At 41.2% G+C, this 12,482-nt stretch overlaps 1 protein-coding gene across 3 annotated transcripts in view; it reads right to left on the bottom strand.

The window, feature by feature from the left end:
* LOC144686686 (protein TANC1-like) overlaps positions 1 to 12,482 on the bottom strand; it is a 270,044-nt gene that overhangs the window by 162,664 nt on the left and 94,898 nt on the right. For all 3 annotated transcript variants that reach the window (XM_078552222.1, XM_078552225.1, XM_078552224.1), the window contains one exon: positions 7,916 to 8,101. In XM_078552222.1, coding sequence (XP_078408348.1) covers positions 7,916 to 8,101 — 186 coding nt within the window. The remainder of the gene's footprint in view (positions 1 to 7,915; positions 8,102 to 12,482) is intronic.

The following is a 12,482-nucleotide window of genomic DNA, read 5'->3' as shown; positions in this document are numbered from 1 at the left end:
TTGTGCTATGTTACTTCACTCCGGATCAGCTTGTTGAGCCTCAACTAGAAGAGATTTACTAAACGTCTCTTTCAGGCTATCTAAGCCTTTAAAGAGAGTTTCAGCTAACCAAATATCTGCCTGTTGTATCACTTTGACTTCTGATGATGGGCTTTGCTTAGCTATTGCTCGGGTCATCACACATGGAGGAAAAATTCCTGGAACCTTTTCTTGTAACTGCTCTGTCTCTTTAACCTCACTTGGGCTTTCCGTAATTATGGGAGAAGCTACTACCTTCACTCCATCTAAATCATTTCCCAGGAGTAAGTCAACTCAATCTACAGGTAACTTCTTGACAACCCGTACCGTCACTGTTCCAGACATTAGGTCACATTCCAAATGCACCCGAAACAAAGGTATGAGTTAATATTCCCTGCCAGTACCATTCATTAAAACTTTGGCTTTTAACGTGCTTTCTGGTAGAAAAGTTATGCCTTTCCCCAACAAAAATGTTTCAGTGGCTCCCATATCTCTTAATATAATTACAGGTTTAGCTGTCTCGTTTGAGGGATAAAAGTTCTTTACAACTCATGTAGCATATGCACCTCTCCTGAACTCACAGCAGTGTTCACACTAGGTTTCACAGCTGTGGTTGATGCTACAACTTGATCCATCGTATTTTCAGTCAGAGCTCCTTTTCCTGAATCGCCCTTAAATACCCCAATAAGTCCCATGGATTTCCCATGCAACTTCCAGCAATCTGCGCAAACATGTCCCACCTTGTTAGAATGGAAACACTTAGGCCTTTGAATATCACCTCCATCCGCAGCACCTTACTTTCTGGTCTGAGGAGCAATTCCCAGGGCATTCCCTGCCTGAAGGGAAGCTGTCCCTTCTCTTCCCTGGCTACTTGCCTTCCTTTCACCTTCCCATCTCTATCCTTCTCCGGTTTGTGCAAAAAGGTTTGGATTTATGTACCAGCTCATAATCGTCAGCCATCTCCGTGCTATCTAGCTGTTGCAACCCTTTGGTCTTCAACATGGGTTCTAACTACTGGAGGAAAAATTTTTAAATTCTTCCACGAGAATTATTTACGAGTTTCATATTACGCATCTACCTTAATGCCCATATCCAATGGTCAAAATTACTTTGCTTTACCCTCTCAAATTGAATATAGGCCTTCCCAGGCTGTTTCCTTATGTTTTGAAATTACTGCCCGTACACCTCCAGGACTAACTCATACGCAATAAGAATAGCGTTTTTTTACTGCATCATAATCCATAGAAATCCCTTCTGAACGTGATGCATAAACCTCATGAGCTCTACTCACCCACCTACTCTGTAGGGCAATGTCCAGATTTCTTTTGGCCACTTCATTTGCTTAGCTACCTTCTCAGACAAAATAAAGAATGCCTCTACATCCCTTTCCTCAAACTTTGGACGGGCTTGTACAAATTTAAACATCTCCTCACTAGGCTTCGAATTGGGGGTGGCTTTCAGTCATCAGAACTTTCCCTGGTATCTGAGGCCTCATTTTTTAAATTCCAGGTTTTTAAGCTGGTATTGCTTTTCTTGTTCCTTCAGTCTTTCCGCCCTTACTCTTTCAGCCCTTACCAACTTCTCCCTCCGGAGGTCAAGTTCAAGCTTTTTCATTTCCATTTCCTCTGTTCTTTTTCTTTTCTTTCTAATTCAAATGCTCTAGTTTCCTTTTCATGTTCATACTGCTTCATTTGCAATTGAATCCTAGCTAACCCAACTGACTCTCCTCTTAGAGAAGGTGGTCTCTCTTGTTTCCCCTCCAATTTCAAACACAGCACTATTACCTCAACTATGTCTGTTTTCCTCGCCCCTACAGTTAATTCTAACTCCAATTTATCCACCAATCCCATTGGATTACACAAAGTAACCAAAACTAAGTTAGTCAGGTACATCTTCCATCTCTAGAAAAGTCTCAGCAAATTCCAAAGCCATTTTGGTTTACTAATGTAGAAGAAACCTGGCATCTGTCCTTTTATCCTTTACCAATTATTATTATTATTCCACGCCCAATAACCCATTGTCCACGTTTCAAAATCCTGCAAGAGCCCCCAATCTATGTTACGATCGGGATGGGGGAGTGCGCAGTTTATCTAGCCTCACTACTCCACAGGTCGTACCATGAGCTAAATGTTTAATTCACATACCAAATTGGCCAATTATTTACCTTCGCTACTGTTGGATCCAGAATAAAAGAGACTTTAACCAGGCTTCTTTCAAAAAACTCAGAATGATGTATTATCAAACAAAGATTATTTTTTAAAACAAGGTGCAAGAACACACAATTTACAATCTGGAAGTGTAACTACCTATCCTTTTTTAAATTTCCTAGCGTGCTATGCGCGCACACAAACAAAAAGACAAAAGTTCACAGGGTTTTGGCGCTGTTGATCTGGTGCTCTTCTCAAGCGAGGCCAGGTCGCTAGTCACAGTAGATGTCTGGAGGTTCTCAACGGAGTTTCATCATGGAGGAAAAGAGAGCTGGATAACCCCTTCTCATCTCAACCTCTAGGGTTTCCAAATACAGACAAGTTCCCCTCAGATGAGGATTCCTAGCTGGATACTGATAACCACACTGTATTTGAAGCAAGGCAAGGAGAGCAGGAACTAGGCAGTTTTCCCCTTTCTCAGTTCATTCGTAACTGAGTTAAAAAAAAACAAGTTGAAAACATAAAGCCCCTCCGTCAGGTGATTTCCATAAATCACCAGGCCTTTGCCTTTAAAATAGTTTTCTTTCATCAACTAAAGTGACTGCAGTTCAAGTAGACAAATAGCTCTCCTCCACAATTGCCATGCTGGTCATTTGGCTGATGTCACGTGATTTCTTGGACAAGGCATGCTTACTCCAGTCCAAGAAGAACATATCAAAAACTAAAGCACATAAAGCAGCGAAAACTAGTGGTCGACCAGAGGATTGGGAATTTTTTTTTTTAAAAACCAGCAGCAGATGACTAAAAAACTAATTAAGAGGGAGAAAATTGATTATGAAAATAAATTGGCAAGAAATATAAAAACAAATGGCAAGAGCTTCTACTGGTATATGAAAAGGAAAGAGTGTGGCTAAAGTGAGCATGGGACTCTTGGAGAATGCAACTGGAGAATTGAAAACGGGGAACAGGGAAATAGCAGATAACTTAAACCAATATCTTGCATCGCTCTTCACGGTGGAGGACACTATAAACATCCCAAAGATAACAGATAAACAAGGAGCTAATGGGAGGTAAGATCTTGTAAAAGTCTCAAACACAAGGCACAAAGTATTTGACAAACTAATGGGACTAAAGGCAAACAAGTCACCAGGACCTGATGAACTGCATCCAAGGGTTTTAAAGAAATTGGCTACAGAGATAGTGGAGGCATTGATTGAAATATTCCAGAACTCACTGGATTCCAGGAGGGTCCCAGCTGATTGGAAAACCGCTAATGTGATGCCCCTGTTCAAGAAAGGGGGGAGACAAAAAGCAGGAAACTATAGGCCAGTAAGCCTAACACGTGTCATTGGGAAAATGCTAGAGCCGGACATTGAGAAAAGCTTAATGCAATCAAACAGAGTCAACATGGTTTTGTGAAAGGGGAATCATGTTTGACAAATTTGCTAGAGTTCTTTGAGGATATAACAAGCAGAGTTGATAAAGGGGAACCGGTAGATGTAGTGTATTTGGATTTCCAGAAGGCATTTGATAAGGTGTCACATAAAAGGTTATTGCACAAGATAGGAGCTCACTTTATTGGGGGTAATGTATTAGCATGGGTTGAGGATTGGTTAACACACAGAAGACACAGTTAGGATTAATGGGTTGGAAAGACATAACTAATGGAGTGCCACAAGGATCAGTCCTAGGGCCTCAATTATTTACTATCTATATTAATGACTTGGAGGAGGAGGCAGAGTGTAATGTATCCAAATTTGCTGCTGATACAAAAATAAGTGGGAAGGCATGTTGTGATGAGGACATAAGGAATCTGCAAGGGGATATAGATAGAGTGAGTGAGTGGGCAAAAACTAGGCAGTAGGAGTTTAATGTAGGAAAGTGAGGTCATGCACTTTGGTAGGAAGAATCAAAAGGCAGACTACTATTTAAATGGAGACACATTCCAAAAAGTGCAGCACTGAGGGATCTGGGTGTTCTTGTGCATGAAACACAAAGTTAGCATGCAGGTGCAGCAAGTAATTAAGAAGGCAAATGGAATTTTGGCCTGTATTGCTAAGGGGTTGGAGTTTAAAAAAAGGAAAGTCTTGTTACAACTGTACGGGGTGTTGGTGAGGCCCCACCTGGAGTACTGTGTACGTTTTGGTCCCCGCATTTAAGGATATACTGGCATTGGAGGCAGTTCAAAAGAGATTCACTAGGCTGATTCCTGGGATGAAGGGGTTGACTTTTCAAGAACGGCTAAACAGGTTAGGCCTTTATTCATTTGAGGGGTGATCTTATTGAAACATTGAAACATACAAGATTCTGAGCTACTTAGTTCTATTGAAGGGTCATGAGGACTCGAAACGTCAACTTTGTTTTTCTCCACCGATGCTGCCAGACCTGCTGAGTTTTTCCAGGTAATTCTGTTTTTGTTTAAGATTCTGAGCAGGCTTGACAAGGTAGATGTTGAGAAGATGTTTTCACTAGTGGGAGAATCTCAAGCTTGGGAACATAGTTACAGAATAAGGGGACACCCATTTGAAACTGAGATACGAAGGAATTTCTTCTCTGAGGGTAGTGAATGTCTGGAATTCTCTACCTTAGTTGTGGAGGTTAGATCGCAGAGTATTTAAAGAGGAGGTGGACAGATTTTCGAAATATCAGGGAGTTGAGGGCTATGAGGAGCTGGCACAAAAGGGGAGTTGAGGCCTGGGGCAGATCAGCCACGATCTTATTGAATGGTGGGGTAGGCTTGAGGGGCTGAATGGCCTACTCCTGCTCCTATTCCTTATTTTCTTATGTTATGCCCTCTTTTCTTTTAGGGAAAAAATCTAGGTCAGCTCCCAAGTGCCCAAATAATTCAATGTCCCTCCAAATTTTAGAAGAAAATATAGTTCTTCTAAAGACCCCTTATTTTAACACTGTACCCCCTAGTTCTAGATTCCTCACAAGAAGCAACATCCACCCTGTTTTAGCCTATTTCGATCCCTTCCCTTCACCCCACCCCACCCCTTCACCCCACCCCCACTAGGGCTATCTGTACCTTGCTTGTCCTGCTTTCTACCCTTAATTAGCAGATTCCTTAGGTAATATCACCACCTTCAACACCTCTTTGTCCTTTTGTCTATGACATCTTTTGGCTATCTCCACCTATCACTGGCCCTCTAACCAGCTCTACCCCGCCTCCCCTTAAACCAGCTTATATTTCACCTCTTTTCTATTTTTACTTAGTTCTGTTGAAGAGTCATACGGACTCAAAACGTTAACTGTGTTCCTCTCCACAGATGCTGCCAGACCTGCTGAGTTTTTCCAGGTATTTTTATTTTTGTTTTGGATTTCCAGCATCCGCAGTTTTTTGCTTTTATCCACCCTGTCAAGCTTCCTTAGAATCATAAATGTTTCAAAAGATCACCTCTCTTCTAAACTTCAATGGCCCAACTTGCTCAACCTTTCCTCACAAGACAATCCCTTCATCCCAGGAATCAACCTAATGAACCTTCTCAGAACTGCCTCCAATGCAAGTATATCCCTCTTTAAGGACCAAAAGTGTACATAATACTCTTAGGTGTGGTCTCACCAATGCCCTGTACAGTTGTATACTCTACTTTTATATTTCACCCCCCTTGCAATAAAGGCCAACATTCCATTTGACTTCCTAAATACTTGTTGTACCTGCATGTTAATCATGTCCAAGAACACCCAGAGCTCTCTGAAATGCAGTATTCTTGTCTCTCTCTATTTAAATATTTTGCCTATTCTTCCTGCCCAAGTGGACAGCTCACATTTTCCCACATAATACTCCATCTGCCAAATGTCTGCCCAATCACTTAGCCCATCTATATTCCTTCGCAGAATATGTCGTCCTCACAACTCACTTTCCCACCAATCTTTCTGTTAGCAGCAAATTTGGCTACAAAACATTTGGTTCCTTCATCCAAGTCATTAATATAGATTGTAAACAGTTGAGGTCCCAGCACTGAGCCCTGTGGCATTTTGATTTATAAACATTTACATAACTCCTTTGCTTTTGCACTCTATGTCTTTGTTATTAAAGCCAAGGATCCTATATGCTTTTTAACAGTCATCTCAACTTGTCCAACCACCTTCAAAGATTTGTGTATGTTCACTTCAGATCTCTTTGATCCTGCACCCCCCTTAAAACTGTACCATTTAGTTTATATCATCTTTCCTCAGGATGAAAAATCTCTGTGAACGAGCTGACTTTCTGAAGTCAAGAACATGACGTGGGGAAATTACCCAACTCGGGGATCCATCACTGAGGGGAAAATTCAGCCCCATGTCTCATCCAGGCAGAACTGATGAAGGGTCATCGACCTGAAATATTAACTCTGTTTCTCTAAACAGATGCTGCCCGACCTGTTGAGTATTTACAGCATTTTTTTTCTTACAGACTGAATAACCATTTATTGAACATTGTCAGGCGGTAAGTATGATTCTAAGAGCCTTGTGGCTCATCACTTCAACACCATTTCTCATTCTCACTCCAATCTCTCAGTCTTTGCTCTCATCTATGCTCAAAGTTAAATAAGAACGTATATTTCTCCTGGGCTCTCGGATATTTAACAACTTCATATCTCAACCATTTCCTTGATTTTCCTACTGAATACTCCAATATGCATTCAAAAGATTGCGCTGTCATATGGAATTGTATTTAATTGGCCTTTTAGTCTTTTGATGGCATTTTCACAAACTTAAATTACCTTTATGAAATGTGCAGGTTTCTCACCTCATCATTCCACTTTAAAACTTACTCACAGATTATATTTTTAGTTGACATGTAGCTAGCAGATCTGTATTCTCTACATCTCCCTGCCATTCTTCCTTCACCCTTTGGATAGCCAATCACAGATCGGTTCTCCCATCCTCGATATCAGTTCTTTCAAAAAGATCCACCCAAATGCAAGCCTCTTTCACTTTGATAATGACCGATTTATTTTAAATATTCTCTTCTCAAATGTAAATAATTATTCCAAACTCAGCATTACAACAATTCTTTTTAGGTATTTATTTATTTCAAGTTACCTTACTCAACTAAACCTACACTACTTTATTCTGAATAGTCAGTTGAAACTTCAAACTAAAGTATCTTGCATGAATTTGTTTTGAACAGGGCTGCTCTACAACAGCCTATGTATGTGTATAAGTTTTGCTTCTGGTAATTATACATTATCAAAAGTTTTCAAGAAATAGCAGAGCGCTTCAATACATTATGCCCAAAATTCTCTGGTAAAAATAAATGCTTGCGTTAAAGGACAAAATCCTACTCAAGACGACTATTAAAATATAAGGCAGCTTCCAAAATATGAGTTTTTTCTAAGCAGCAATGAAATATAGCTTCAATTGCCAATCTACACTAAGTTAACTGTTTTTAGATGGAGCAGCAATAAATGACTTCACAAACCAGATTTGAGGGGTACAAGACTGAGGTGGGATATCAATCCTGACCATATTCAATGATCGATGCTAAACAAAAAATTGTGATTGTTTGAACATTGGAGTTCGAGTGGGTTACTCCCTAACATGAACAGACTACAGATACTCTTGACCAAGCTACCAGAGAGAGCCAACTATTCCAACAAGGAATCAACACTTGGAAGAAACAGAAAAAGTTAAAGCAGAACCTATTGTTAAACATTAATGCATGACCAGATGTAACGTTTTGAGAAAGAAAAACATTAAGCTTTAAATTCAGTATTTCTACAGCTACTAAAATGTACTTTTGGGCTCTTATTAAAAATTTATACCTGGGGACCTTTTGCCTGTCCATGCATGCATCGTAAATGGCTGACGAGGCAAGAGTGGCGAGGATGGAAGCGACATGGACACTCCTTTAGACATGCTCATTTTGTATATATCCTCTTGTATGGAAAACTGGCCAGAACCACCATCTAAAATGCCAACTTTCACAGAACGGTCAGAGTAGGAGTCGCCTGTTGGAACCAAATAGTGTACAATAAACATTTGCTAAAAATCATGAAAGGAGACTGACAACACAATAGATATAAAAAGTTTCAACATCATGTTAAAAAATGAACTAGAACTGGAGGACGAGGAGGATGAAAGTAGGTAGATAAGAGAGGGAAAAGGAGGATAGGAATAATGAGGAGACATGGGAGGTGAGGGGGAAGATGGAAAGGGAGGTTGGAGAGCAGCAGAAACACAAAGAAGAACAGCAATTGTGAAAGAGAGATGGGGAGAAGGATGAGGAGAATGTTGCAAGAAGGAAAAGGAAGATAATGCTAATGGAAGGAAGAGGAACATGCGTAGGCCATTAAGCATTCACCCTGTTCTGTTCTGTCATTCAGTTAGAATATGGCTGATCTGTTGTTCAACAAAACATATCTTCCTCTTCTTTGTATTCTTTGATATCTTTACCTAACAAAAATCTAGAGAGCTTAATTTTGAAAATTCCAACCAACTTAACATCCACAGTATTTTGGTGGACAATTCTAGATTTCAACAATCCGGTTTATGAAAAAGTGCTTCCTAATTTCATTCTTAACTGGTCTAGCTCTAACTTTTAGATAATGACACATTGTTCTCAATTCCCACATCAGAGGAAATAATATGTCCATATTTACCCTATAGAATACCTTTATAATTTCAAACACATTATTAGGATTACCCTCAATCTTCTGCACTCTGGGGAATGACAACCCTTTTTCAACCTCTATCATTCTGATGAAACCAGGCTGAACACCTTCCAAGGTCCATATATTTTTCCTGATGTGAGGTGACCAGAACTGAACAAAGACTTTGGTCACAAAACCTTGTATGAATGAGGTACCCCTTCCTCACTTTTGCATTTCTTGAGGTAAGAGTCAAGTTCTTTGATTGATTTCTATACTTTTGAATTAGCTTTTAAATATATGTGCTTATAGACATCCAAATCCCTTTGCCCCTTCACAACCCCTAGCCTCTCAGCATTAAGTAAATATTCCAACTTTTCATACTTTCCAACGTTGAACTCCATTTGGCACTATTCTGTTCACTCACTTAGTCTGTGTCCCTATATAAATTTCTCTTACCATCAATACAACTTTCTGTGCCACCTAAATTAATGTCATCTACACAACTCACTAGTCCTTCATCTAAGTCATTAATATATATGGTTTAAAGAAAAATCTAAGCATAGATCCATAGGAAGAATCACTTGTCACATTCGACTAGTGAACAAACTTATCATTCCAAATGTTTGTCTTCTATCGCTCCACCCACGTCACAAGATTACCTCCAATTTTATGCAGTCTCTAATAATTGCTAATACTCTCTTGTGCAGATCCTTATCAAATACCTTCTGGAATGTCATATAAACCACTGACTGACACATCACTATCCACAATGTTAGTGACCTTGTCAAAAATTAACCTAAATCAATCAGACAAACAACCTTCAACAAACCCATGCAAATGTTCTCCATTGAGCTCATGCTCAGTCACTGATGATAGATGCCAAACACATCCCTATAACCAAGGTTAAACCGAAGAGGTCTATAGTTTCCTTCTTGCTGCATCCCTTTTGTTTTAAATAATAGAAGTGAATGTTCTAATCCAAAAGGCACAATCCCCAAGTCAAGCACACTTTGAAAAATTGTAATTAAATAAATCAGCAACTTGTCATACCACAAAGATTTAAGTATATGTTCCCTCCCTCCTTTCATTTTTTTTTTTAAATTATTCGTTCAAGGGATGTAAGGATAGTTGGCAATTTCAACATTTATTGCCCATCCCCAATTGCCCTTGAGCAGTTGGGGTGAAATGTCCTTAAACTGCTGCAGTCCATATGGTGCAAGTACATCCACAGTGCTATATGGGAGAGTGTTCCAGGATCTTGACCTAGCAATAGTGAAGGAACAGCGATATATTTCCAAGGATGGATGGTATGTCATTTGGAGGGGAACTTACAGGTGGCAGCTTTCCCATGCCTCAGCTGCCCTTGTCCTTCTAGGTGGTAGGGGTCACAGTCAGAAGGTGCTGTTGAAGAAGCCTTAGCATGTTGCTGCAAGTACATCTTGTAAATGGTACATACTGCTGCCACAGGTGATGGAAGAAGTGAACGTTTACAGTTGTGGATGAGGTGTCGATCAAGCAAGCTGCTTTGTTGTGGTTAGTGTCCAGCTTTGATTGTTGTTGGAGCTGCACTCATCCAGGCAAATGGAGAGTATTACATCATACCCCTGACTTGTGCCTTGTAGATAGTGAACAGGCTCTGGAGAGTCAGTTGGTGAGTTACTTGCCACAGAATTGCCAGCCACTGACCTATTCTTGTAACCACAGTGGCTGATTCAGTTATGTTTCTGGTCAATGGTAATCCCGACAATGTTGATGGTGAGCGATTCAGCGATGGTAATGCCATTCAACATCATGAGGAGATGGTTAGATTCACTCTTGTTGGAGGTGGTCATTGCCTGTCACTTGTGTGGCATGAATGTTGCCTGCCACTCATCAGCCCAAGCCTGACTGTTCAGATCTTGCTGTATATAGGCACAACAGCTTCATTGTCTGAGAAATTGCGAATAGAACTGAATACTGTGCAGTCATCAGTGAACATCACCACTTCTGATCTTCGATGAAGAGAGGGTCATTGATAGAGCCGTGGTGTGCTCCTCCTCCTCTATGTGGGAAGCCGGGAACATTTCCAGTGCCCAGGGCCAGCACGTGTGCGGGAAATGTCTCCAGCTACAGCTCCTGGAAGCTCAGGTTTCGGAGCTGGAGCGGCGGCTGGGGACACTGTGGAGCATCCACGAAGCAAAGAGTATTGTGGATAGCACATATAGAGAGGTGGTCACACCGCAGGCTAAGAGTCCACAGGCAGGAAGGGAATGGGTGACCACCAGGCAGAGCAAGAGGACTAGGCAGGCAGTGCAGGAATCTCCTGTGGCTATTCCCCTGCAAAACAGATATATCGTTTTGGATACTGTTGGGGGGAATGGCCTCTCAGGGGAAAGCAGCAACAGACAACTTCGTTGCACCATGGTCGGCTCTACTGCACAGGGGAGGAGTAAAAAGTGTAGAAATGCAATAGTTATAGGGGATTCAATTGTAAGGGGAATAAATAGGCATTTCTGTGGCTGCAAACGAGACTCCAGGATGATATGCTGCCTCTCTGGTGTTAGGGTCAAGGATGTCTCAGAGCAGCTACAGGGTATTCTGAAGGGGGAGAGTGAACAGCCAGCGGTCAAGGTACACATTGGTTTAAACGACATAGGTTAAAAAAAAGGGACGAGCTCCTAAAGGCAGGATATAGAGAGTTAGGAAGTAAGTTGAAAAGAAGGACCTCAAAGGTAGTGATCTCAGGATTACTACCTGTGCCACGTGCTAGTCAGAGTAGAAATAGCAGGATATATCGGATGAATACATGGCTGAAGAGATGGTGTGAGGGGGAGGGTTTCAGATTCCTGGGACATTGGGACCGGTTCTGGGGGAGGTGGGACCAGTACAAACTGGACGGGTTACACCTGGGCAGGACCAGGGCAGATGTCCTAGGGGGAGTATTTGCTAGAGTGGTTGGGGAGGGTTTAAATTAAAATGGCAGGGGCATGGGAACCTATGCAAGGAGTCAGAGGAGGGGGAATCAAGGACAAGAACAAAAGACAGAAAGGGGAATAAGAAAAGTGATAGGCAGAGAAATCAAGGGCCAGAATCAAACAGGGCCTCTGTGAAAAATAGTGGGAACAGGACAAGTTATGTTAAAAAGACAAGCCATCAGGCTTTGTGCCTTAATGTGAGGAGCATTCGCAGTAAAATGGGTGAATTAGCCGCGCAAATAGATGTAAACAGGTATGATATAGTCGGGATTACGGAGACATGGCAGCAAGGTGACCAGGGATGAGAACTGAACATCCAGGGGTATTCAGTATTTAGGAAGGACAGACAAAAAAGAAAAGGTGGTGAAGTTGCATTACTGGTTAAAAGAGGAAATTAATGCAATAGTGAGGAAAGATATTAGCTCCGACAATGTGAAATCTGTATGGGTAGAGCTGAGAAACACTAAGGGGCAAAAAACGTTAGTGGGGGTTGTATACAGACGCCCAAACTGTAGTGGTGATGTTGGGAATGGCATTAAACAGGAAATTAGAGACGCATGCAATAAAGGAACATCTGTAATTACTTTAATCTCCATATAGATTGGCCAAATCAAATTAGTAACAATACCGTGCAGGAGGAATTCCTGGAGTATACACGGGATGGTTTTCTGGACCAGTACGTTGAGGAATCAACTAGAGAACAGGCCATCCTCGACAGGGCATTGTGTAATGAGAAAGGAATAATTGGCAATCTAGTTGTGCAAGGCCCCTTGGGGATGAGCGAC

This window comes from Cetorhinus maximus, chromosome 11, assembly GCF_964194155.1.
Source record: "Cetorhinus maximus chromosome 11, sCetMax3.hap1.1, whole genome shotgun sequence".
Lineage (NCBI taxonomy): Eukaryota > Metazoa > Chordata > Chondrichthyes > Lamniformes > Cetorhinidae > Cetorhinus > Cetorhinus maximus.
Note: the sequence above shows the minus strand (reverse complement) of the source record. Positions and strands in the feature narration are given on the sequence as shown.